Source organism: Anser brachyrhynchus, assembly GCF_964034855.1.
Source record: "Anser brachyrhynchus genome assembly, chromosome: 6".
Lineage (NCBI taxonomy): Eukaryota > Metazoa > Chordata > Aves > Anseriformes > Anatidae > Anser > Anser brachyrhynchus.
In genome coordinates, this window is record NC_137700.1 from 37,141,251 (window position 1) to 37,167,689 (window position 26,439).

General features: G+C 35.3%; 1 protein-coding gene across 16 annotated transcripts in view; it reads left to right on the forward strand.

Annotated features, from left to right (window-relative positions):
• The window catches only part of ATRNL1 (attractin like 1), a 519,237-nt gene that overhangs the window by 364,791 nt on the left and 128,007 nt on the right, over positions 1-26,439 (forward strand). For 14 of the 16 annotated variants that reach the window (XM_080597609.1, XM_080597608.1, XM_080597595.1 and 11 more), the window contains one exon: positions 26,047-26,154. The exons of the other annotated variants lie outside the window; for them this stretch is intronic. In XM_080597609.1, coding sequence (XP_080453735.1) covers positions 26,047-26,154 — 108 coding nt within the window. The remainder of the gene's footprint in view (positions 1-26,046; positions 26,155-26,439) is intronic. 16 annotated transcript variants of the gene reach the window in all.

Consider the following 26,439-nt stretch of genomic DNA (forward strand, 5'->3'; position numbering starts at 1 on the left):
TCTTGAAAGTGCTACCATTAGCAATGTGCTATCACTTACAACACAGTGCCTCACTAGCGGTGTTTAAGTTTGTCGACTTTTTATATTCAGAATCACAGTCCACCTAGTATGTTTCCATTGCTTTTATTCACAAAAATAATTCCCAAAAGTTTAGGTTGCTAATCAGTCCTCAGTTTGTAACAATTGTCCATAAACGCTGCAAAGAAAAACATCTTCTGTAGTCATTGGATCATAAAACCCAATTATTTTGATTAAATTAGTAGTCTTTCAGTGTGATTATGTTTGAACACATTTACTTCATTTCTTCATACAACTTCATTTTTCTGCTTTTTCCTCATGTACCATGAGGTATTGTGTGTGCTTATGGTATTGTGTATGGTTATAGATACGGTGTGGGTGTGAGTATTCACCTGTAAAGATAGCCAGTTATGTTTCTTGAAACTGGAAAATAAAATAAAATAGAATGAAATAATAAAATAGAAAAGATCTTTGTCTTTGCAAGTTATTTTGCAACCATGATGTGAAATGTGGGTAGGATACTGGACATGAGTGTTCAGTATTGCAAAATGTAGAATGTCCAAACTGCACGTTGAAGTGAATGGAAGTTTCAGACTGTAACCGTAGCAGCAGTACATCTTTGAAAATCAGGGCATAGTTATAGCAAGTGTATACATAGCACTGGTGAATACTTTTGTTATGTATAAGCTTAACTAATTCTCATACTTCTACATAATATAGAGAATTTGATTTTCTGGCTTCTTGTTCACACACCCTTCAACTTCTAAAGAAAGGCAAAGCATTGTTTGCAGTTATTCCAGGAAAAATAACTATAAGTAGTTACTATATGTTAACTTAAGAAAAATGAATTGAATATTTTGAGAATGGCCTTAAAGTGAGGTCTGTTCGATTTTGTGTGTTTTTTAACAAGTGAAGATTTTGTTCTTGACTAAGAAATGCGAATTCTTCTTACATTTTAAGTTAAAGGAAGGTGGGACAAAATACTTAGGAATAAGTCATTCTTATGTTTGAAAACAAAATACACATTTGCGTAGTGAATGCAATTGTCAAATATCTTCCAGGAGTGGCGATAGAATGGTTTATTTCAGTCTTTCTTCCTGGCACTGTTTGCATAGAACTGTGTCACTGGCAGGCATAACATTTTTGTACTTCCATGAGCTTGATCTCTTGAGAGCATATGAGCTGGCCCCAGGACACAATACTCATTTGTTTTGCTTGTCTTAACTCTACCAGATGATCTTACCAGTTATCAGATGATGAACTGAGGCAGTAAAATATTTTGGATTTTTGTACAATCAGTGTGTATATTTCAAAAGAAAGAAACTGGCCCACAATCTCCTTTGACTTCATTCACGTCAGAAATGCTACTGCATGTGATTCTTAGCAACTGGAGATAATACAGCCTTATTCAGGCTAAGAATGCTTAGCTCATGTAAATGTATGAGTGGAACCATAAACTGATTGTTTAGTAAGACAAAAGCATACAGAAATAATTATATGACATCACAAGCATTTGCGTACATAATATTTTTCACCTTTACTCATGATTGTCAAATATGTATAAAATTGGTTTTGCTTTCAACAGACTTCTATTTGTTTCTGAAAGAAATATAATAGTCTGCTGCCCCCCTGGTGTGTGGGAGTGCATACTGTACCTGGGTTTTCTGGCTGGGTTTTCTTGGTGTGTCAGTAGGTACATGCAGCTGGAGGATATTCCAGATGGGAAACAAAATCAAAGCACATGGTAGAAAGAGAGGTTAGTAGAAATATATGTCAAAAGTTTTTTTTTTTTGTTCTGCTGTTTTTTTTTTACTTTCATTTCTTATTTCCAAGTAAAACCTCAGTGACAGTCAATTCAGAAGTCCATGCTAAAGTTTCACCGGAGATTATCTCTGGTCTATATGTCCTGACAGTGGTTCTTTCTGTCTAATCAGTGTCTCAGATTAAGCAGTCCCAAGAATTGTCGTTAGTACATGCTTTTAAAACTAGTGTCTTTAAATGGAGACTAGTGTTGGTTTTAAATAGAAAAGAGCTGAAGCAAGTTACGAATCTGCAGCTGCATTTTGCCTGTTGGCATGTTGCATTTTTAAATTCAGTACTCTCTTTATAAGTAATGACTTTTAGAAATATACTACATAGCTTTGTATAAGAAAATTACCTTTTTTTTTTTTTTGTTGGATACTGGCTTCATATTGCTGTCAGTCTTCACATAAAATCATATAAATTTTCGTTAATCTGAGATTTAATAGGAGTACAAATGTCATTTTAAGAGTCTTTATGTGAGGGAAGACATTTTACATTTCCTTAAAACTCATATACTATATTAAAATATAAAAAAAACTATCAGGATTTTTATTGACCCCAAACTGTTTAGAGTCTGTACATGCTAATGAAGAATAGTGGCATACCTTTACAGGGATGTTATTTTTAAAATGAAGCATGCCGTCCCTCATGATCAGATTTTCATATCGTAATTCAACAGCGAAATCAAAATTAATTGTTCTTCAACAGAGGTGAAGGGATACATTAAACTAATCTTATCTATAATAAATAAAGTCTGCCATTTGTCATGTTCTGTGTATCATAATGTAGATCCTGTGCACAGTTATTTCTTTCTTCTTAGGGCGTTATTTAATGCATTTTTCATGAAATCATCAAGACTTTAATCTTTTCCTCGAAGTTGGTTGTGATAGTACTATTTATATAGTCCTATAGCGTTATTTTAGCTCACTAAATAACTCTCCCTCAGGCAAGTAGGATCAAAGTGCTTTGTGTCTTTAGTTATTGTCAGTAACCAGGACAGTTGCTATGTGAATCTGTGCTAAGCAATCATTTATGCTGTTTTGCCTGAAGTAACACTGGGCATCTTTGTCTCTTGAGACACGGGGAACTCCCTGATCACTTAAGACAATCTCTAAGTATCATACTTCGTAATTATTGGCATCTGCATGCATTCACTCAGTGTCAATATCTGGAGTTAAATATCATGATCTATAGCTCTTTGTGATGGTCTATCTTCCCGCAATTGTTTGTTCTAATAAACTAACTTTTGGTGGATAAAATGAACAAGAAGATTCAGAAGTTAATGAGTCTAAAGGAACATCTGTTAGAAGGACCTTCATTACCATACATTTCCAGGGAAATGAGAACATAAGGCAAGACAGAAGCTGATGAAGAGCCTGTTTGGCTTAAGCAAATGAATAATGTGGCCCAGGACAAAGATTGAGCTTTTCAGTCGGGTACTAATAAGCATTGCATTGTTTTTGGCAGTTAACCCCAGATGTTAATCTGCTGTCAGTTGTATTGTTCTGTCCTTTTTTTTTTTTTTTTTTTTTTTTCCACGCCAGTGTAATTTATTCATCCTGGCAGGATCCACTTTTCCCTTTATTTTTCCAAGGCAATAAAAGTAATATTTTTATCCAGTAGGCTTAAAAAATACCTGTTCTTTCATTTAAAATGTAAAGTGGTTACCAGTTTAAAATGAAGTTTCTTAAATCAACTTTTTGCCATGCTGAAGAATCCAATGAATGAGTAAAGAAACACCGGTGCCTTTTGTATTAAGAAAAAGAAACCTCAAGGTTGTCTACATAATGTATCTTTTTATTTTTTCTTCTTTTGCTTTATGATCAACTTTGGTAGTTGAAATGCATTTTGTATAAGTGGTTCTAGACACACAAAACAAGCTTTCACACAACATGCACTCTGAGATTAAAAAACAATTGCAGCAATACTTTTCATACAGTGAAGAACATTTATTAATCACTCAGGCCCAGATTTACTATTTTGCAGCTAGCACTTTTATTCTGACATGGCAAACAGCATATAATGAAATAAAATTATGTCTCTAGACAGATCTGATATTTATAATGAAGAGACAAGAGTCACTCTTGAAAGTTCTCATTGATGCTAGTTCTCCATTATAAAGCTGATTGACTTAAATATCTTTTTATTACCCCAGAGGTACTAAGCTTCTGAAAATTGGCCAAGTACTTTTTTTCCCAGACTAGACTTTTTATGAGAAGTTTGATAGAACTAATATAAAGAACTTCAGACCTGAGCACTTTGAAGTGAGGTTGTGGCGTATTTTTAAATCAGTCTGATCCTGGGAGAAGCGGGGAGTAATGTTATCTCCAGAAAGTACAGCTGAAGAGAAAAGATTTGTCCATGGCCTGGACTAAGTAGACACTTAAAATGTATCTTGTAAAGTTCGCAAGATGTTTTTAAGAAAAGTCTGTATATATGTATATAGACTTTGCATCTTTTGGCTGTAGCCAGTTATATAAGGTGGACATTTGATTGGAAATGGAGGAAAATATGGCAAAGAACTGGGAAAGATGTATAGAAATGCATTTAGCTATCCAAAGTCATTCCCATGGTTTAGAAGAAGCCAGAATACTTATCATTTTCTGTTAAGATAAAAATTCTCCTATTTCTTGTGGTATTCCTCACCACCAGTGGCTTCTCCCAGATCTCATGGCTGTCCTGACTTATTCCAGCTTTGAACAATTCTCCTATATCCAGTTCCTGGAGTCAAAAAATCCTTTTGATACTGAACAAGCCTATGTGAGTTGTTCCTTTTGTTGCCATTTTGTAAAGTAAAATTGTTCCCTTTTGTTTTGAAGGTGGTTTGGCATATCCTGGCTCAGTGCTTATAATTTCTTTATGACCAGCCTGATCCATTTTGCTTCATTTTCAGAATTGGATATGTTCCTTGATATTAGAGGCATCAAACTTGTTTTCCAGGTCTGTGCAGAGCAATTAAAATGAGAGGTTTTGCACCAATTATTTCTTAGTATTTCTCTGCTCTGCTGAATAATAGACTCAGATGATATCACCCAATGGTGGCATTATCATAGCACACGTTCTTTTTCACTTACATATAATTATTAGATCTTAAAGTAATTTTAAAGATGAATTTTAAAACTTCTATGCACATGCTGAAGGAATGGTTTCTGTATTATTACAATAATCATATTTTTTGTTCTAAATTGAATTCTGTCTTTCCTAGTTTTTAAAATTTCTATTAATTTTTTGATTATTGAAAATAATACAGTGTATTCCTATTTTGCACAGTGCAAATTACTTAATGGGAATATTGACCACATAAGAAACTGATTACCTCTTACGGCTCAGCTGGGCAATATATAAGCTTACATAAATATTGCCATTCACCATGAGGAAGCAGAAACATGTCCACAATATTTTCATTTAACAATGGAGTTACTTTTTAAACTCAGAGTCTGTTTCAAAAATATTTTATCAGATTTTAAAATGTTTATAGTCTCGCTAGTTTCAAGGTTTGTGTACTGGTTGTGATTCCTTTCCTGAGACAGTTACTCATTTAGGAATCTGATTATTGACTTCTAAGAGACTTCAAGTCTAGTATTCAAATTAAATAGTGATGAGTATTTCTTTAGCTTACAAGAGTTGTAATTGTTTTATGGGAACTATCCAATGCTAAGTTTTAATGTAAAATGAATCTACTTTATGTTATCAGTGTTTTCAAGAAATAATATACATGTAGAATGTCATGACAGGCAGCCTGTGGCAAAGTATTTTACCTGAATATTTGCTTAGTAACTGAGGATATTACTGATATATAGATAAATGTGTTTTGAATTTAGAGATGTCTTTTATGGACAAAGATCTAGGGAGGGAGAGGGGGCAGGAGTCAGTATTTCTACTCTTAAGTAGTGTTCTGATTTGCACCTTAAGGCATTTCCAGTTGTTCCAAATCTTTCTACATACATGTGCATATGCTCTATGTGGAGAATGTATCTTATTAGTTTATGCTATTAAGTACCTTCACTTGTGTTTCCTTAGTTTCACATAGAACAAAAATCTTTTAATTTCTTAATTCTGAACAGGCTTTTCTTAATGTTTTCGATGTTCACTGCAGAAAAGGAAAAGTACAGTAAGCACCACTAGGTTTCAGTTTTACTAACCCAGAACTTCCAGTGTGACTGTGGGTCCAGAAGTTACCAATCGAGCCATAATTATCATTACTACTTCTATTTTATTTTGAAGTAAGGATAGTTTTGCAGTTATAGGAAAAAGCATTCTTTTTATGGATATTGGTAGTTTACAGTCTGTTCTTTGTATGTGTCTGTTTTGTTTGTTTGGGTGTATTTTTTTCCTGCTTCTACCTTTTCTTTTTTTGACAGTGGATCGAAATTCTCTTGTAAATAGACATGGTTGCATTGATGGTAGTAGTGTTTCATGCGTTTATACCTAAAGAGGATTTTCTCCTCTTTACTGACAGTTTATAGCAATGTTCAGTGTATCTGGTAATTGTGTTCTCTGAATGCAGAATTGTAATAGGAGCTGCATTCTGTTTTTGAATGCCCGAACGCCTCATTCAGACTATATTTCACTCTTCATTGAAAATTAACAAATTATAATATAAATGCTTTGGCCTGTAGACCCCCTTTTTCCCTTGTTTTCACAGCAGTTAATACAGAGAAGCCCTGGCTCATGGCTTTTGAGCAATATACTATATATAAAAATAATAATACAATTAAATTCAACTTTAAAGTAAGTAGATTATATGCAGTCAACATCCATGACAAGGGGCTTTGCCTCATTAACAGAAGAGCTAGGTGAAATGATAGTTATTTTCATTTTATTGGAAGTATTGCATTTCTCTTTCTTGAAATTTGCCTTTACACATTGTCTCCCATTCTGCTATAGCTGTTCAAAGCTAATGAAAGAGAACAAATGATAATATACAGTGAAGATCAACAAAAAATTTAGTCATTTGGCTGGCCACAGAATAAAAAGTATTGACCTGTTATTGGAGTCCTCACTTGCTTCTTTTTCTGGTGTCTAGAGTATTGGTACTCTAGCTTTTCAAAATAAAGAGGCTCTGATGCTTTTTTTTTTATGCTAGTTTTACACATATTTACGTGACTGTTTTTTTTATTTACAAAGGTTTGAATGAGGAAGGCCTTTGTGGATTGTTATTTGTCCTTTATTGTTCTGTTTTCTTCCGAATTTCTCTGTTTTACACAAACTACTCAAGAGAGTCTGCAAATCTTTCTGTATAAACGCTGATTGCCTCACAAAATGTACAGTACAGGGACACACTGCCCAAGTTACTGCCATTTAAGTTGTTTACACAACAGGAAGATGTGAATCGAATGCTAGCATTTCCACCTTCTCTTCAGCTTACTCCTCCTTAATGTGGGAGCCATTGCTTGCACCTTCCTCATGGCAGAGTTTATCCACATTCCCAAAGTGAAGGCAGATAATCTTTTTTCTCCAAGTCAGGGTTTGAAAAGGAAAAAAATTGGCGTAACACATTCCAAAATAAAGAAGCATTCAATTTGATTGTATCACTTTTGCCTAGCACTACTTTATGTAGCAGTCTTTGATAAGCATACATTCACTGTTTTTACTTCTGTGAGCAGGAGAATTGGTGGAAATTAGAAGATTCTTATTTCTTGCTTGCATATAAAAAACAAGGACACTTCTCCATCCCTGGAAGCAGAGAATTCTGACATAACAGCCTTCATTTGTTTTGTTACTGCAGTAGCTTTGGGCTTGCTAAAAATCTGTAGGATACTGTTAGAAAGTGGGATCATCCCAGTGGATGATCTCCTATAAGGAGTTTGCTGATGGTAGGATGCAGAATGGAAAAAATAGGATTCTGAACCACTGGCTCTGAGATAATCAGCAGGCAGATCAAAAACTTGAAGAATAAATTGGAGAACAGCAGCAGTATGCTGAGCTGTTATCAAAAGCCACAGACCCCAAATAAATGTTTCACGGGATAATGTCAGAGGCAAGTATCATGCCACGTTTAAGAACACATTCCAGTTGGCTTCTCTGCATCATAAGTAAGTGCTAGATTATAAATTATTGTATTTTTTTAAAAAACACTAGAGTTTAAAAACTGGTGAGTAGATTTTTTTATTCGTCCCGTGATATTATGTTTGTCTTCTGTTGAACACATCCAGGGAAAAAAGGACTAGCTTGCCTTGTGTATTTGCATAGGAAGAGTTCTGTGCTTGTGCTAGCTGCTGGCTCATACCTGTAGTAATAAATTAATACCTGAAATCTTTGTTCTTCAGCTAGATTGCTTTACACCCTTTTTGGCTTCACTTTTTATGTGCTATTTTAATAAGAGATTTCTACCTGTACTACAATATTTATTGTAGTTTTAATTTCTCTCAGCATTCTATTAAAATCCACATAATTTTTGCCCCACAGCTAAGAAGAATAAATTATATAAAATGTTATTTTCTTTGGAGAGTTTTTCCTCCATGTGTCTGTGTGTCTGTAAGCACTGAGCAATATTTAGTGCTGTGGTAAGCCCCACGTGTGGGTCCTGGGAAAAGCTTCTCATTCTAGAACTTGTCTGTATATTTGCAGTGTATTTATTTGTTATATGAGCACTGTCCACAAGGAGAAAAAGATTATTATGAGTTTCTTCTTCTTCCTTTTTTTTTTTTTTTCCTCACAGTAGGAGAGGAGAGGAGAAGATCAGTAAATTTTAGCTTTTCTCTTCTTGCTAGTCCAACTGTTTTTATATTGCCTTCTAAATCTCATGTGGTTTTTGGTTTGTTTGTCTTTCTGAGTGCACTGCTAGCATAGTCCAACAGGTAGCTCCCAAGTAGGTTCAGCCATAGGATGCTCTTCTTTCTGTCCCTATTCCTAAAGAGAAGGAAGAACTGGTGAACCAACCAAATACTGCCCAAATAGCTTTCCACTCCCCCACCCCGCACAGCTCCTTGTATCTCTCCTGCTTCTGCAATAATAAATGCCTAATTCTTCTATTTCTCTAGCTCCCTTGATCTTAAATATTTCTAAGTATTTTAAATATATATTTGTTTCTTTTGGATAGGTTGTGATTTTTCTATGTAGAATGAAATAATCCCATAACATATTCAGATATTTTCTGTTTTAATGTTAAAATGGAAATAATAACAAGCCACAAGGAACTATACAACAGAACTGAGTTAAATCCCCAAAGTCAGCATGATCAGAGACAAGGGTGAAATGTCAGACCTGGCCTAACCTTCTTCATTACGCCTCGTTTTTACAGTGCTCTGACAACAGTGGGTGATCTTAAACATCATAATTGAATAATTATGATTCACGATGTTTTGCCTCAGGGCATACTTTCAGCTTTTCCTGATGTCACAAATAATGTTCCATGTCATTTTGCATTAAGAAACATAGCAGCCAGGCTCTGTATTATGCACTAGCAGTTTCAGAGTCACAGCACGCAGATGTCTTTTGCATCAAGTAAAAAAAAAAAAAAACTCCAAAAACACCTGTATGAAGAGCAGGCAGATATTTAAGTCTCCTTTATTTAAGTACCTGCAAACTTTTGTATCAAAGCTTTGTATATTTTTAACAGAAAGAGTGATATGCCCACAAGTAATGACCAGTTGTTTGAGGTGTTTGTGTCAACTTGGCATGCAAGTTGGCTAGTTAAAGCTAAAAATTGGATGTTTTATTAGAAGCTGTAGGTAAGCATTAAAAACCAACGTTTTGGATCAAGCTGTTTATATATACTGCACCATTGCTGATGGCTTTTCTTTTAAACAAATATATGTACTTTGAAAAATGCAGCTGACGCAACAGAATGCATGGCACACGTTAAGATTTTGCATAAAGGTTTCCTATTTGAAAGGTAAATGTAATTTATGTCCAGGTGAAGTGGCATTAGATGTCCTTTTCACATAGAGTTAACTGTGAGTCCAGCCACTATTGTTGCTTCATCAGAAGAATAAACGACGTGCTCAGGGAGTGCTAGATCTCATCACATCACAGCATGATTCTTCTGCACTGAGGCAAGTTTGCCAGTGGCAGCTGAGGTGACATGAAATGAGTTTGCTTCTGGAGAAGCAGTGCCCCAGGAGACGAAAATATGAGAGCTGCTTGTGCAGCTGAATCACAGCTGCTGATCTGCAGTTTGTATGAAGAAGGGCCAAAACATTGTTTGGAAGTACAAGACTAGCAAAAAATCGTAGATAAAATTCAGTAGTCTCTCCTCTTAGCTATGTCTCACTCCAAATAGTTCAGTATTGTTTATTTTATGGCACATGTCATGCTGTGATATATGTTAGGATTAGAAACATATCTGAATGACTTTGACATATGAACAGAGCATGTAAAATCCTAGGTGTGATGGCAGTGTTCACTGTGCTAAATGTTTCTTATTGTTTGCTACAGGGGCTAAACAGTGAATAATATTTTCCTTTTCCAAAAAAAAATTTTCCTAATCTAAACGTCAACTTTGTATGGGAAGAGAGAGATTTTAGGGAAAATTTTCAATGAGCAAATGGGATGTTGAATTACTTTTTTTTGGGTCAGGTGAGCATTGGCTCTGGTCAATGGTGCAATACCTTCTGAGAGTTGTAATTCCTGTTAGCATGAAGTCTAGTTCTTCATCCTCCGTGTCCAGCTTCAAGCCTGGGTTCCATCCAGGCGCAGCCTCTTCCTGAGGTTCAGACACCACAGTGCAGTACTGTGTAGAGCAAACGTGATTGATTACCTCCATCCAAAAGAGCGCATTTCTACCTATCACACACTAGTTGTCTGGAAAATTGGACTTTACTACCCAGTGTCATGCACCACATGGAAACGTGTTATACGGTTTAGCTGTAGCTTTCCTCCATCTCCACTCTCATTGTGTATTGCTGAGTGGCAAGACACTTTTTCCAGAAGAGGAAACTGTCTTACAGGTATCTTCCCTTGTCTAGCAGGCTGTTGCCAACATGATTCTTCAGTTGACTTTCCAGCTGCATTACAATGCCCTGTTCACTCACCAGTGAAAGCTTAATATGTGTTGGCATTTAGTAGTAAAATGTTTGCCTTCGTTCCATGTAAGCCTTTGACTTAGAGAAAAAAATCACGTTAAACATGTTAGACCTAAATCAGTGTTTGAAGCAACCCATTTTATACTCTGGGAAAAAAAAATAATGCCAATACTCCATTCTTTCCTACTTGTAGTTGCAGTAAATAGTGGTATAATTACTACTTGTGCTGGTGTGGCTATATCAGTCACTCAACATAATAGGAACATAAGAATGTGTTCCTACATATTGCTAATATTTAATGTATGTTTTACATTAAAATGAATATGAAGAATGTTTTAAATTTTCTAATTAAACTAAAAACATTTAGATGCGCAATATAAATAGCAGGTGAAAAAGTAAAGGCAAAATTTTAATTTTATTGTGAGGTTTAACTGTGTTTTCTTTACTTCTGATACTGGAGGATGTTCCTTCATGCAAATCCCTGTAACTAATTAAACATCTTGATATGCTAATACTCAAGACAAGGTGAATCAAACTGTAAAGTAATATATACAGGTCTCCATTTGTCAACAAGTGGTAGAAAACAAAAATATTTGAAAAAACAGCTGAAAAATTATTAGAAAAAAACATAATTTATCATTAATTGAGCACTAAAAAGAACGGTTATATTTCATTGATAAAATGCAAAATGCCATCTCATATTTTTTATCACATTGGTGACATAGGAATTAAAGATCTGAGAAAAATAAATATATTTTTACAGCTTGTACAGAGCATCTTCCTTGTTTCTGCTTTTCATATTTCTATTGTATATGATCCTGATTTAGCATATCTTGGGCCTTGTCATTCTGAGTAAAACAAACTCTTACTACCAGTGTATTTCACATTATATATGTCAGGTTTCATTTTCTGAAAACTGGGGAGGACATTATTTAAGAAGGGTCTGATCTGTGACTGGTAGTATGCAGGGAATTAAAAAACAAACAAACAAACAAAAAATAAAGACATTCTTAGCTGCAGTAAACCTTGACTCATTGAGTATAAATGAAGAGAGGACTAAGTAACTGAAGTGCATTATCTGAAGCTCTGCTCCTGCATCAGTGAGTTCCAATGATTTTTATTTTTTTCCCTAGACTAATTCAGATACAAACATCATTCATTTCCAAGTTGAGCATTAAATCATGCACCCTGTGCTTTTGGAATCAAAAAAGCCATAGCTTTTTAAAATCAAACTGTATTTTTTAAATCTCTGCTGGATCATACATATACTTATTTTCAGAAATACTGGGTACTCTGCAGGTCAGTGAGACCTATTTTATTTTCAGCATAGAAAGAGAGATTACAGCTGAGAATACATTTTAAGGTATTTATTAGACATTTTTGCCTTTCTCAGAAAAAAGCATGAGGACTCTGGTACCATCTTATATAATACAGAAAAATAGATATAATCTCAAGTTGTTTTAGTTGGTATAGTCAGAATGTATCCAAAGTGTTGGTATGGTAAATGGAAGATTACATTTATGAGATGTGAGTGGTTTCACTTTCAAAGAAAATAAATTAATCTGCAATAATTTAAATATATTTATTTATATTCATCATTATTATTTATTTTTGTTAGAGCATGGAGCACCTTTTGCTGCACTTGCTTTTAAAAAGTCGTGTTTAAAAATCATTGGCATCTTTAGTCTTTAAAGCTCCAGAAATTTAGGTCAAAATTTCCCTCCATCAAAGACTGAGAAATTCAAAAATGATGTTTGCCTGTAGGACAGGAGTGTATGCATGTTAGCGTAAAGGCCAGTGAAATATAACTTCAAGCAAATCTTTACTGTTGAAATCACAGGATTCATTCATTAAAATTGAAATGGAAGAGAAACAGCATGCTGAAAAATTACAAAGCAAGGCAAATATTCAAATACTTTTCCAGTATTATTAGGTTATCTTTTCTAAGAAAGTTGTAGTTTTACCACGAATGGTTTATAGGTACAAGGGTATGCCTACACGAAACTAAATTTGCTAATGCTATGTTTGTCCACCTTTTGTGTTACAACATTGCCAAAAGTGTGTAAGTTAAACAGCCATTTTGGGGTGCTTATATACTTCATAATACATATTTCAGCTATGTATTCATAGCATGTTAATGAAATAAACTGTGGGGATAATATCGTTTTTTGCATTATGAACAATGTATAAGTTTGAAAAAAAAAAAAAAAAGTAGTCAATTGCCAAATATAACAATATTATTTTTAGGACCTTTTTGGAACTACCTACCCAGCTGTTATGACTGACCCTCAAAAAGGGCCATACATAAAGGACATTATATAACTACAGTAACCTGTGGCTATGTACATTCTTAATCTACTAATGCTGATCTTAATAATCCACTGAGTATGGCTGTTCAGTCTTCCTCTGCCTATAATGAAGGAATCTGTCTCTGCTCCAAGCTTTTCCTGTTACCTTTTCCTGTAAAAAGGATTTTACAGGATTAGTATCCCACACTGCACTCTTCCTACAGTTGTGGCATAAGGAATAGTTCTACTGTGCAACCAAACCAATTCTCTCACAGTTCTACTGTGCAACCAAAGCAAGATTTCCTCATGGTAGAGAAGCTGCTAAAAATCTGTATTATGTGATTCAGTCTCACCTATGAGCAATGTACCCAATGCTGAATCTGAATAGTTTGTTTTGAGCACTAACAAGTGGTGGACACCATTGGAGAAAGAGTTCTTCACCAATGCAGGGAGCCTGCAATTTTGACATTATCCAGAAGATTTTCCTGTAGTACCTTTAATGACTTGTGTAACTCCACCTCTACGTCTGTGTGGCAGGGAAGGATCAGAGAATCCTTCCCGATGGTTACACCCCTCCAGTGATCTTATACAATGCATAATCATGATCACTCAGCTTACTTTCACAAAGAAAAGTCTGATCTCTGCTTCACAGGTAGGAGTGACCTCTGCAGGGCTACCTATCATTTGCCAGATTGAAATTATGAAATCTAATGTGAGTGATCCTTTCACATATACAAAGATAGAAAGTTTGCTAGTCTCCATTTAGACCCAAGAGCGAATGTAAATGTATCTCTGCAGAGGTGAATGTCATCCTGAATTCATATGTATTTGTAAAACACTCCTACTTAAATAACAATATTTAATGTGAGTGAAAATAACATTTTCCATGTTCATAATCAAGCAACCATAACAGATACTAAGTTATTACAGCTCCATGTAAGAAACAAAACCAAAACACCTTATGTTGGAAAATTTAAACATTATACTCTAGCATACTTCCCTCAACTCCAAATGAGTTAGGAAAATTAATTAGCCAAATCATAGTTGTCATGCTTTGTTTTAGAAGCCCCTGGGGTGAGTCCTTGCTTTGCCTGCACTGTGATAAATACAGGTCTATTGAAAAGAATCACTGAGATGTATGGCACCTTTGACTCATAGATCATATCTTTGTTTTCTTTTGTCTTCCAATTAAGGATGTTGTTTTTTTTTTCTTGGTAAATAAATTTCAATTAATGAAATTCCAGCTGTCTCATACATTATGGTGGTGTAAACTTGAAAACATTTAGCAGATGCCCGTATAAAATCCATTAACACATAGCAGGTTCCCTGGCATTTAAAACCAATATGTCTCCAGCTGGAACAAATAATGGAAAACAAGTCGACGTTCTTGAAAAATTTATGACGCTTTCTAATGTAGGTAAAAGATTCCCATACAGAAGGTACATTTTCTGGAAGAATAAAAATGTCCTGTTTTCAGGTTTGCAAGAGTAAAGTCAGGAGTACGTTTTGTTATATTCATTTTTTCTTTATACAGGCTATATAAGATTGCATATTAAAAGAAGGAACAAATTAAGATTCCAGGTAAAAGACAATACTGTTTCTAAGCTTTTACTTAGTATTTACCAGTCTTGAAATCACTCAAGAGTCTTTAAAAATTAGCAGTCAGGAACTCTGATAATTCTCCGTAAGCATTTTAATCTGATACAATTATTAAAACAACTTTAAGACTTACATTGAAATCTTATTTTTAGTTCACCGCTTGAAGTCTTTCCCAGTAAAGTCAAGCTTGGGGAGAAAGTACAGGAATGGGAAAGGGAAAGATGAACTTGACTTGCCTAAAGCTTGCAATATTTCATTTGGAAAGAAATCGTATTAGAAGAAAGCAGGTACAAGAGAGATGCACATAATGCAGAAGCTGTGATAGAAGAGGATGGAAATGCAGTTTTGGAAGTCTGCTTGTTCTGATACAATCATTGCAGTTTGGGAATTTTTAAATGCCTATTTTCATCTGTCTGTGTTAAAAAATAAAAATAAATTAGGAGATGAGGGAAACTGGATGCTACGCAGAAAACAGTCTTTTTGTTCTTTTGGATTCTTTCTTAGTATTTATTGTGGTAGAAACAGTAAAGATGGCATTTCATCCTTCTTATGTGACTTCTCCACTATGCAGAGGGCCAGCAAAAGGCCTGTTTTCTATGTCAATCCATCTGAGCCTCTAGACTGCAATTTAAATGATGCACAGTGCTTATGACATCTATAGAAATGAATTCTTAATATTAAAATATTTTGGAAAGTGATATCTGTGTAAGGTTCTGCAATGCTTTTCTATGTTTTGCTGTGATTTAAGTTACTGCACTGTCAGTGTCTTCAAATAACCATGGCAAATTCAAATTTAAAGTCTGTCAGTTGGGAGGCAAATTCTAACAATTTACTGATAGTGATTTTCCTTTAAAATAGCTAACCTATGTACTTACCACATACAGTTACAGTGGCAATCCAGTAGTGCCTCATCAATTTTAAGGATTTAACTACAAAGGTAAATCAGTTTGTAATGTTGAGGGATACAGAACAGTGCCTGTGGAAAGGTGGTGACTGCAGGACTGCCAAAAAGATGTTTAGCACATTGCTTCTTTAAGTCAGGATGAGGGTTATCAGATCAAACCAAATGAAGGAAACTAAACGGGGCTGGAGATTTTGACCCAGCTGAAGCTGCTGCTGGAAATGCATATCATTCTTGCAAAGAACTGCTGCGCTTCCCTTTGACAGTGTCATTGCCACAGTCCTGTACTTGGCTGTCCTCTCTGTTGTAAATTAGAATAGATGAAAGCTGTCGAGCCAAGCTAGTGATGGAGGCTAATTTGATGTGATATAATTGATGAACTCTAAATCGTCTCACTTCTCTCTCTTGAAACAGTCTGACTGGAGCTCAAAATGCCAGAGCACTTTGATTTACATTCTCTGTCACTTTTACATTGAAAGTCTGTGTGGCACCAGAGAGGTGAACTCCTTTACAGTATTTTTTCTAATCCATAGAGTATGTACACGCACAGATTGGTGGAACCCCTTCTAGGAATGCTACCAGAAAGTCTGATTTCTGTTTTTGCACCTGCAGTGTGCACAACATAACTATGAAAATAATGAGAATAACAACTTGACGTTTGGTGCTACAGATGACGCCAGGATGGTTTCTTGCAATTAGTGTTGCGCATCTTATTCCAGAACTGGATTTTAGACTGTAGAATTAGGTTATTTAGTACTTGAAAGCCCAAATTTCTGAAATTCTGATGTTTAAATATTTTAGGAGGTTAGACAGGTTCTAGTCCCTTCAATAGCTGTAGCTTACTAGGTCACAGTTCACCTCTTAAAATAATTCTCCATTAAGGTATTGCAAACTTCAGGCTTCCTTATCTCAGCCATTTCCAGTTACTGATACTTTCCTGTTCCAGATAGTTGAACTCAGAGTAAACCGTCTTGATTTCTTGGTTTCTTTCAAATGTAAGAGATGGTTAGTTGTCTTGCTCTCTTAGTTCTGTAGCCAAAGTGGAAAGCTTTATGATCAACTAATTGCTCAAGTACTTTTGAGAAACCACCATTAAAAGGTGCAACATCTCACATCTGCTAAATCTGTTGACTCAAATGAAAAAAACAGCATGAATGAAGGAGAGTTGCTTTAATTCACATTATTACTCTGATCAGATAGCAGAACTGCATCTGTTTCAAAGCCGTTCACTCCCCTGCACAAAATGAGTTGGCTATGGCCACATGCCATTCCCACTAGCAGCGTGTGCCAAATTCTTGCTGACCTGAAAGTACTAGGTATGGTGAGCAAATCTGTGAACTTTGGAATATTTTTTTGGATAAGTACCTAAATTTCAGATCAGTATCCTAGTTTTACATTGCTTAGCTAAAAGCCTTCTCTCTGAAAATGCCAGATGGACGCGATTTCTTGTGATGATTTTCTGTATGATCAGAGCAACCAGATTTCCTGGTCCTGTACGTAACTTAAAAGTATGCTTTTACGAATGAATTGTGATTTTGTTGGTGTTAAAAATTTTGGATTTAGAGCTATTCTTGGATGGGACAGTTGCAATAAAAAGGCTATCATTGGCAGGATGAGTCTCATTTTTTTAATTAAGAGGGAGGCCATTAACCTGGTGCCTACTGCAATAGGAAGTAACGCAAGCCCAGATTTTGTAAGAATTATCAGAGTAGCACAGGCTAGTGTGGCATGCCTACTCAGCTTGCAATGGCAAGGCTGTACAGCTCCTTTCACTGTGGATCCATTTACATCAGGTCATTTTGATCCTGACACAGGCAGGGCTACTGGTAAATCCACCTCTTTTTGGTCTCCTTTGTAAGGCACTGAAATCAATGGTTATTTTATTTAGTACTTTAAGAACTGAAGTTGGGAAGCATTTAAAGGCATCAGTCAGTCACAGTACATCACCAGTTTACATTTCTTAATGGTAATGTCCTCGGTAAAATATAAATTATAGTTGTCCCTTTCTAGCCTTCTTGGCTGTCCCTTTCCAGACTTGGAATGCATTGGAATGGGTTGCCCAGGGAGGTGATGGAGTCACTGTTCCTGGGGGTGTTTAAGGAAAGGTTAAACGTGGTACTTAGGGACATGCTTTAGTGGGTAATATCGGTGGTAGGGGGACAGTTGGACCAGATGATCTTGGAGGTCTTTTCCAAACTTAATGATTTTGTGAAATTTATTCTAGAACATTTAGGGAATTGGCTGATGTGCTGATCTGATCTGAGCCTGTAAGGGTTTTCTCTGATACTTTAGACAGGGCAAGTGAGACTCAATATAGCATTACTTCTACTAGGCTTTTGACAATGTTTCACATAACTCTCATAAACAACCTGAAGAAACATGATCAGGCCAAAATTATTGACATTTGGGTTATGATGTAAACTGTGTTCTTAGGCTAGTTAGTTGTAAGTTTTCCAGTGTGAAAAGGGAAAGATGTATCAAGGGGGGTTGTGCTGTGATCAGATTCTGGTGTTTAAGTAATGGACCATGGCTATTGCGTATGTAGCTGTACATATTACATATGTAGTTGAAGTAAGAGAGTCTGCAAAACATTCTGTCTTGCAGGACAGAATTGCAATCTGTACAGAAGAAGATGAGAGAATCTGAAATAATTGTCTGGAAAGTTACAATTCCACAATTCTGTAGTTGGCAAATACAAGATTCTGCTCTGAGGAAGATATAAGCATCTGCAGAAAAAAGTGGTAGGGGCAAATGGGCAACAAGCTTGGTAAGAATATTCAGAAAATGAGGTAGAATTATGGATCAGAAGTGAAATATAATTCTTTGCAAAGATACTGGCATAATGCTATCAACAAAAAGATCTGTAAGGCTGGAGAAGTGACCCGTCTATTCTGCTGTGTAAGGTTTGGGGCTCCACAATCTAATGAGTGTGTCATGCAGTTGGAGAGTGCAGAGGGGAGCACTGAAGCTGGGAGCAAGCATGGTGAAATAATACTTGTACACCCACGTTTGTTTGAAGTTGAGAAGGCTGAAGGGAAACTTCAAATTTATAAAGAGCTCCTGTAGAGGAGAAAAAAGTAAATTTTTTTTCCTCAGATATAGACAGGACAAGAAGCACTTAGCTTAAATGTCAGCATGGAGATTTAATTTAGATTTTAGAAAAGACTTTTCTGACCTGGGGGCTGTCAGGCACTCCAGAGTTCTGGAGTGACGGGGGAACCTCCATCACTGGGGCCTTTCTTAGAAACTTGTGTATCTGCCAGAAAGATCATAATCACACTGCAACCTGCCTTTGTGTAGAACTAATGCACAGAGATGAACAGTGATCTTATGTGGTACAACTTACACCCAGTTTCTTTTATTAGACTGTGTTTACTATCTTTAAAGCAATCTTAATTGCTGCTATAGGACAGACTAAAATTTTTTTTGAGAACTGGGAATTCTGAGTTTGACTTCTGTTATCTAAGGTAAGTAACTAAAACAGTTTTTAACTGTTGTGATAATAATGGGTAACATTCATGATATCTCGTTTTAAAAACAGTAGCTTAATAATGTGGATAGGATGCACTGATTTTTTTTTTTTTTAATGTAGAGTAGTTTAATACTGTGTCTATTCCACTTATAAACATGGCACTTTATACATAAGTACTACACTATCGGAGTTAATAATTCTTTAGAAGACATTTTGAAAAACATTTATGTGACACATTGTAAATGAAAGAGTTCCAAAGAGTAGTTTGCATAATATGATACTCAAATCTCACTTTCATATTCTGAAATAATTAATTTTAACACATATTTTAATATATTCATTTATAAATAACTGTCCTTGGGCAAATACAGTGGAATGTCTTATGTGGAAACTTTTTAACATATATAATTAGTGGCTCTGGTTCTCTTTTTTCTTTGTACACAGAATTAGTTTGCAGAATAAGTATTTTTAGAAACTTTATGTTAATTGAAAATGGATCTTCTAGCTAACAGCAAAATAACAGTTTGCTGAAAGGATTTTCTAAACCCACTTGATTAAGAAAAAGAGTGCGGTTCTGGGGTTAGCAAGGCCTACAAAAAGACTTAAGTCTTGAGGAACGTTTAGAGTGATTATTGTTACAGAGCTATGGAAATGCACAACATGAATTCCTAGTGATCTAAATGAGATAATAGGATTAGGTCTTGTATAGCACTTCTTAAATTTGAAAGTAGCGAATTGTGGTATAGAATTGAATTTTGAGCTTATTATTGATTCTTCACAGCAGAAAAAATCTTCCTATGCAAAATTAATCCTTAGGGAAAATATCTGAAGGATTGATCAGAACTTCATTGTAACACGAGCTTTCTGTCATAAATTGTCTGCAAATAAGCATAAACCAGTGTGTCATTTCCACTGTAATACCCAGCTTTTTATACTCAGTCGTTTGGAGATGGGAATTCTGTTCCAGAACTATTCTATTCTATTCTATTCCTAAACCTGAAGTCACATCAGATTCACATTTTGCTCTTTGCTTACTAATGTGAAATACATAAAATGTCTGTTCCTTGGATCTAGCAACAAAATGACCTTTTCAGGGCTCATCTTTTTTTCTCATTTTTGATTTGTTCAAGGGAAATTACAGACGACTGGTATTTGGTTTCCAAAAGGGATACATAAAAACTTGACCTTTTGGAACTGTTATTTTTTGGGATGTGTACACTGTATTTTAAGTATGTCTTAGCTGTTGTTTGCTGGACTATGTCTAGTTTAAATAACCCTTCATTTTATTCAGTGCAAAGCTAGGACAAAAAGTATAACTCCTCTCATTTTTTTTCCCATGACAGAATTTGCACACACCTGAAAGTGCTTTTTCTTCAGGCAATTTTAAAAGAAAGTGGCATGGAATAGCTTCTGATATCTTAGGAACTTTCTATAGAGTCTGTTTTGCAGTGCAAATAGCACTTTATCCTGTAGCGATCATTGTAATATCTCATTGCCTACCTGAATGCACTCATGTCAGAGCCCTTCCCACTTAACAGACTGGGAAATGAGGCACAGGGAAGGCAATTTACCAGGGTTATTTAGGAAGTTCATGATGGAGAGAATGAGTGAATCTGGATTGTAAGACTACTGTCATAAGCATGAAAATTCCTGGTGCTTACTTCCCTGTGGTGCCTTTTGTCCGGCTTCTCAAAGTCACCGTATCTCCTGCAATAATGGAACAGTGAGCTTAGTTCACTTCAGAAGTGACAACATAGATACACCATTCCCATGAAATCATCTGATTTGGAAATTAACCAAGTAGGTTATTCAACACATAAATGAGAAATTCCTCTCCTTTCCAGCTATGTAAATAGCTCATTTAATTTGAAGAGATTTGTAACACCGATAGTTACAATGAGAAAAGTTACAGAGAAGACAATCTTTGTGCAAATTAAAGCAAATAATGAGAGCTACATTGAATTATGTACAATTCAGTTTGAAAATGAGAATTTAGGATTTTCAAAGGGAAATAAATTCTGTTTCTAACTAATATGTGTGTGGTCCAGTCAGATCTGTATCCACTCAAAACCACTTAAGTTACTTCTATTGATTAGGTATGGCAATAAAAAAAATAAATAAAAATCAAGAATATGTATGAATGACTAAATTATATGGCTTATAGAAAATGTCAATTTTTGCAGGACTGTCCACTTATATATAATTACATATATATTTGTTTTTACCCCTGAAGTTTGTCAAATGCAGCGTGGTCATAAATTAGTCAATGCAACTGTTATTGATGTTTTGACATTTTTTTCCTCATTCCAAACACTTTTTCTTGAAATGTCATCTAACACAGGGCATTGTTAATGCTTTTGTTTTAGCCTTTTGGTGTTATTCACATCAGCATTTGACAGCACAGAAACAGGAGAGGAGGAGACCAAGCTGTAACAGCAGACAAGTCAGAGATGGGTGATGAATAAGCAGAATGGGAATTTCAGATTTGGCATTTGGAAAAACTGTGTGACTAAAAAGTTGCCGAGAGAGAGCGCAGAATCACTGCTCTTCAAGGTTTTGAATACTTATCTTGGGGCAGAGTCAGATATAATGTTGGTAGTAATCTTGTTGGGGGGGATAAATAAAATCTAAGATGTGAAGGAAGAAAACCTAGGCAGAATTATGTTGTTGCTAAAATAATTGTCACCCTTTCAACTGCCGTATCCTTCCTTATTTCTGAAGTCAGGTACTGAGACTGCCTGCCTCTAAACAGCCAAAAGGAAGGCTTTCTTGGTCTGGCTGTCAGAAGTCTCCTTAACATTTCAGAAGTGCTTGGCCACCCTAGCTGTCAAGCTGTCCCATGAACTTTGACATACACACTGGTCTGTGCATGCTTTATGGTGCACTCTTTAACATAGACCTTGCTAACTAATAGACTAAACTAAGGTGCCAGCCCCCGTCAGAAGGATCTTTGAGAAGACTTCTCTATTCATCCTTCTAAGGCACTAAAGTGGTTTCATCCTTTTTAGCTATCCTAACCTATCAGTCTCTCAAGATTGTCTGTTACTGTCCAACAAAGGAAAAGTACACCTGTCCTAGTTCCTCACATCTCATGCTTTTTCAATTAGGGTTTTTAGAGGAGCATAGAAAAAAGCAGTGCTTGTCAAAAGAACAGTATCCTATTCCTAGAAAGAAAGAGAGAGAGAGAGAGAGAGAGAGAAAAGAATGAAGCAATCTTCTAAATAGGAAAGAGAAGCAAAATGTTAACACTACCTAAAATACAAAAGCCTTGAAAAATGTAAGCCTGGGATTACTGAAGTGTATTCTGATAATGTTAAATCATTGCAATATGTGCTTTGCATTGTGTTTTATTATACATGAATACATTATTGGCATCAAAATGTTTTGAATGTAAGTCTGAATGTTATCAAACAAAACAACAACAAAAAAAGAAAAAAATAACATTTGTACTTAATAAAGACTTTTCAACAGATACATTTTCTTATTGCACAAGATCCTATGGAACATTTTAATTCCCTCCAAACTGCATTTATCGGAGAAGTGTCCCCCAAGAGATTTTTTTTTTTCTGATCAACAGTAAAATTTAATTGCAATACCCAGATATTTCTCTGTTATGTACTTCTAAATAGGGAAACTGGTCATTCTGTTCTGTTCTGTTCTTCTTATTTGACTAGCAAAGCAAAACTAAAAAATAAAATAACTAGTGATAAAGATGTCTACATATCCGTGGAAAGTCTGGTGAAATGTATGTTTCCATGACAAGGAAATGATTATGCCAAAAATGGTTGTTTCATAAGAAGTGTTCTTGAACTATATAGGTTTTGAGTGAGAAATGGGTGAAATAATTTATACTACCGTAGCATATTATTGTTCTTCATTGATGACAAACACAATTTTATACTTCAGAAAAACACTATTACATAAAAATAAAATTAATTAAAAACTTAGTACTTTGAAATTATTGGGGGAAAAAACAAAACAAAACACAGAGACACCTAAAAAACAAATCTCATCAATATTCTTGAGCTTAAAGAGATTTTAAGTTATGGTACAGCTTGAAATTAGTTGTCTGGTCAGCCAGATAGAGGCCATTGAGTTTCTCAGTCCTGTGCTGAGAGATTTAGGTTTTGAAGTTCCCGTAAGTCTAAGTGAATGTTTAGGCATATGCTTAATTCTGAATATTATAAATTAAATTTGTGATACAATATTTAAATATTGTAGTAATCCCCATCTATTTTTTGTCTCCAAGGGAAGTATCCCCCTATTACTGAAGAAGTATGTTGGGATTTTTATTTTTTGGTATGGTTTTAAAATGCAGTAATTTTATTTTTTTTTTTAAATATGTATATATGGCAAAACCAGTGTAGTTCCATTCCTGCTTTCCTATGTTTATTCTACCTGATCTGTGATGCAATCTATGTGTTTTTTCATTTCTTTGACTGTTGCAAAAAAGTTCAGGAAGAGTCTCTTCCCTCTTCTTATAATACCCATGTTTGGATAAATTCTTGGAGAGTTTCTCTGTTTCCTGACCTATTAGGTGAATTATGGGGTTTTCCACATACCTGAATGAACTATGTGCAACCAGCATGTGGCTGGAGCACAGCGTGTCACACCTGAATGCCGCCTGTGAGGCAATAACCTAGCTCACAACATTTTCTATGACTGGAATTTTGCCTTTTTCATAGTCTTGATGCATGAACAATTGCAAATGGTGGGAGTTAGTGACCTTCACTGTCTGCAAAACTGATTTTAAGCATCATAATATCTTACTGCTTTTTTCCTCATTCCCACTTATTTTTCCTCTGCTGCACCTTACAGCAAGCTTTAAAATGCTGAACAGAAAGAAGTAGTATTTTGAATAGAGCAATTTTTTTTTTTTTTTTTTGATGTGAAATGCTCAGCTGCCAGCTCAGCAGCACTTCATGGGTTGCTGAACCTTTTAAAATGTTCATTCTTGTTTACAGAGCTAATTAAGAGTCTTCATAGTACTAATCTTTGTAGTACTATTCGTAAATGACAGAGTATCAAAATTACAGCAACTGCCTTATGAATGAAAAAGTTTTACTGAATGCATGGCTAGAAGCAGAGGTGAAGAAAACTTCTACCCTTAAAAAACTGTGAGCATATCAAATACTCATTCCTTGGTAATCTGTATTGACTAAATCTTTTAAATAATCATTTGTGCATTTGGAGCATAGGTTATTCTGCTCGTTTAACTACTTTCCCCAAGCAATTCTATTTGTTTAAAACAATGTTTGGTTTCCTATTAAAATGTAAGCATTTGCCAATAGCTCAATGCAATTAAAATACTGTAATGAGTTCCATATGGCAGGACTACTCTAATAACATTGTTTTCTTTATTTTTTTTTGTTTGTTTTAGGAAGAAAATGAGTTAGATACAGTCATTTTAGCATGTAGGGACTCAGTGTTTTTATACTTTAAATTTTTGTGGTGTTTATCAAGTTGTTGGTAAGAGTTGAGAGCCATAGCAGTTATTTCTGGCTGTAAATCTATGAATATTGTATTGATGCAAATCAGTACTCATGTACATCAGAAACCACTAGTTTCATTTTTAAATGAAGGGTTGAAAACCTATTTTTAACTATCTATATATTCAAATTAAGCTTTTATTTATTTATTGACTATTTTATTTTATTTATTTATTGACTATAAAGTCCACAGACATATCACAGACACCAGTTATCCCCTTGATACGATATGCTGAGGGCCCATTTGTGTGAGTGCTCACTGACAAATACAATGCATGTTTTTTGAAAAAACAAAAACAGGCCTTGAGAATGTACTAGGTATGAGTTAGGAGAATACAGTTTTGATTTTAATGGTGCGAATACTACTTTAGATTTCTGAAGACAATCTTAAAATGCAAGTCAAGGAAAAAATGCACAAGGTATTACAAAGTTGAGCTTGTTGCTTTGTAACAGGCCTTAAATCAAGAGTGTTTATTAGTAAGCTGCCGGCAAGTATTTGTTTGTATTCCTTTTATTATTTCAAAGGCTTTTATGAACAGTACGTCACAGTGCAAGCGTCATTTACATTCAAATGCTAGTTTCTAATGTTTTATGCTTTCCAGAGAAGTAATAGGGAGAAAACCACGAAGAAAATGAAACTTAGATCTTTTCTAATAACACATTTTTGTAAGTGTTTTGTCTTTTCAAGATGCCGTGACATCCTGTTCAGTTGAAGGAGCACACGACTTTAATTGCACGACTCATTCACTTTAAATATTTAATAATGCTTTTATTAGTTGCACTGAACCAGTGAAGTAAGATCTGTAATATCTAGTGCTGGTCATCATTTTTATTCATCATGGTTTAATAAGCATTATAATTACAGATTGAAGAAGAAATATGAGTTAGCTTTGTGGTTTTGCTTGGGACTTCTGTGCACACTGGTATGATTGGAAGGGATAGTACAAGCTCTGTGAGCATAACTGATCATATTCAAATATACTGATGCAGGCTTCCCAGTACTGACACATTATTCTTCATTTTTAAGTAACTGCAGGAAAGATGCTCCATAAAATTATGAGTCCTGACACTATTAACTCCATCTGGCTTAGTAGTGAAGTATGAAAATTTGAAGGCCAAGTGGGCTTGTTCTTGGCAGGTGTTCTGCTGCATGCTTTATCAGTGGAATTAGACATCAGCTATTTTTACCAAACATTTCCCATATCTGTTTCCAACTAGCACAAATAGCAAAGTTATTTTGAATGAATAGCCAGTTAGGGGAGTGTTCATTTGGAGACTTCATCAGAGTTCAAGCTGAAAGACTGTTTGTAGACAACCTAAGCTCTCCAGGCTCACTCCTCAAGTAAATATAGAAGATGATCTTTTAGTGTAAATTTCTCCCTTTAATATTAAAAATGTGACTATTTGCATGCTATTTGCATTCTAACATTGTAATGGGAGGTTAGTAGGGCAGCCTAATATCTGGTGCACTTTTTAATGTTTTGTTAAAACATCATTTTTTCCCCATCAGCAACTTATGCGGGAGCGACAGCAGATGGCCAGCCGCCCCTTTGCTTCTGTCGATGTAGCACTGGAAGTAGGAGCTGAGCAAACAGACTTTCTACGAGGGCCATTAGAGGTAGGAACAGTGGTGCTGACAAGGGACCATTGTGATTTGCATATTTATATTGTTAGTCTCATCTGCATCTGCTTCTGAAACCAAGCAGTCTGATTACCTGGAGCTGACAAGTCTCAGCTACATATGTTATGCCATTTTCAAGGTGCATATTTTTAATAGCATGACATGAGCTGTAACAAAAGCCACTGGAGAATCTATTAGCCTCGTCTGGAGTGACAGTCAGCTCACCTGGCACTCCTTTCCTGATGGATATGAGCTGAAGGAATGCAAGACACAGGAGAAAGC